The 1936-nt window shown below is 50.9% G+C and overlaps 1 protein-coding gene across 1 annotated transcript; it reads right to left on the bottom strand.

Moving 5' to 3' along the window:
• Positions 1–24: 24 nt before the first annotated feature.
• LOC121308095 (RNA-binding protein 14-like) lies at positions 25–1919 on the bottom strand (the record flags this gene model as incomplete). The annotated part of the gene is made up of 2 exons (XM_041240384.1): positions 1456–1919; positions 25–507 (listed from the first exon to the last, which is right to left on the bottom strand). Coding segments are annotated over exons 1-2 (901 nt in total), but the record flags the coding sequence as incomplete, so codon positions are not given.
• Positions 1920–1936: the final 17 nt, after the last annotated feature.

Below are 1936 nucleotides of genomic sequence, written 5' to 3'. Positions count from 1 at the left end.
CAGCCGTGGCGTAGACTGGATTGCCGACAGTGGGGGTGTACCCCTGATTTTCTACCGTGGCGTAGAGCTGGTTGGCCATTGCGTTGAAGGTGGCCGCATTAGCCACGGAGCCGTACATGTGCTCAGGCACGGTCCTGTACAGCAGAGTGCCATCAGCCCCATAGGCTGGACCGTACATGGAAGGGGGGTAGGCGGTATAGAAGGAGCTCGGCAGGGCCTGGTACTGGGGAGGTAAGGGCACGCCAGCTGCCACAGCCACGGCTTGGTTCTGGTACTGCTCCAGCGCTGTCTGGGGCTGGGGCTGGGGCAGGAGCAGGGGGCAGTCGCCGGCGTAGTGCCCAGACTTGCCGCAGCTGACGCAGGGGATTTTGCCCGTGGACGGGCGCTTGCTGGGCTGAACCTTGGAGAGCTCGACGGACAGGGGTCTTCCTTTGTAGCGGGTCCCATGCAGGGCTTCGATGGCTTGCAGGGCAGCCTCTTGGCTCTCCATGTGGACAAAGGCATAGCCTGTAGCACAGGGGAAGGGTTAAAGGGTTAGATAGGAGTGATGCTGGGCAGACCTGCAGGCATCCAAGTGGTTACATACCTCTCACAGGTTGCGAACGTTCATTCTTTGCACATAAATGTTCAAGTTTGGTATTATCTGGTACTACACTTCAAGAAATCTCCGTTTGCAAGCCATTCTTTCAGTAAGCGTTGCACTTGCTTGGTCAGCTGGACAGTGAAATTGTGCCCCACCCCTTCGCTGACATGTTTTAAAATGCAAATAGACGTGTGCTATAATATATGTTTCTTTGCACAGCTGTAGCTCATGGAAGTGCAAAATGGGTAAGATTAATGGATGAATTACAGTACTGTGGAAATGTATAAGAACACCTCAAGATTTGTCATTCATATCTTTCGTAAACCTACATGCATGAGAATTTGTTCAACAATTGCGGATGAAACAATTACTGAAATTTATCCTCTTAGTCTTAAGCAACTTTTAAAAAGTCTCCTGTATTTTATCACTTGTGGCTCTGTGTTCCTTTTCTCTTTATTTTAAATTAATTGCATGTGTGGCTTATTAAAGTCATCAATTAAATTAGACAATCGCTAATTTGCCTATGTTAACAATTTTCCTAGATTTTCAGTTCCAGTGGTTTGATTTCATATGCACAACAAATCAAAACTACAGAAGCAATGGGGTGCTCTGATACAGAAGCAATGGGGCGCTCTGATACAGAAGCAATGGGGCGCTCTGATACAGAAGCAATACAATCACTTCAAAGACTTTCCCCCACTCCCCACTCTCCAAAACAGAAGTCAAAGACACTCCGAGAAAGAAAAACATTTCCCTGAATGCAGTTTTTTTTTTTTTTTTTTTTTTTTTTTTTTAGCCCAGACACACTAGTAACCAAGTTTTAAAAGTGCACAACACTAATGAACAAGACCCCAGGTAGCGAGCACCCTCACCTTTGACCTTGTCGCACTCCAGCACTTTTCCGAAGGTCTGGAAGAGCTCCTGCAGGTCAGGAGCGCTGCAGAGAGCCGCCAGGTTCCCCACGAACACCTTGGTGGAGTTGCGGGGCCGGCCTCGCGACTCCTCCACCACCAGGCTGCGTCCCCGGAACTCGCGCCCGTGCAGCTCCTGGACGGCGCGCGCCGCCCCCTCCCGTCCCGCCAGGTGCACGAACGCAAACTGCCGCAGGACACTGCAGCTCATCACCGTGCCATAGGGCTCGAACACAGCAGCCAGCTCTTCCTGGGACGTGTCAGCAGAGAGGTTCCCCACGAAGATCTTCACCGTGGGGACCGTGTCTGCGGGCGTCAGGTCTGCGGGCATCGGGGAGGCTCCGTATGTCATCCCGGCTTTTGTGATTCCCGCATCCATGCTTCAGCGCCACCTTTCTAAATAAAATAAAGGTCCGTTACACAAAAGGAATGTCTGAAAATG

Source organism: Polyodon spathula, unplaced genomic scaffold, assembly GCF_017654505.1.
Source record: "Polyodon spathula isolate WHYD16114869_AA unplaced genomic scaffold, ASM1765450v1 scaffolds_239, whole genome shotgun sequence".
Taxonomy (NCBI): domain Eukaryota; kingdom Metazoa; phylum Chordata; class Actinopteri; order Acipenseriformes; family Polyodontidae; genus Polyodon; species Polyodon spathula.
The sequence above is the reverse complement of the archived record's forward strand: the minus strand, read 5'-3'. Positions and strand labels throughout refer to the sequence as shown.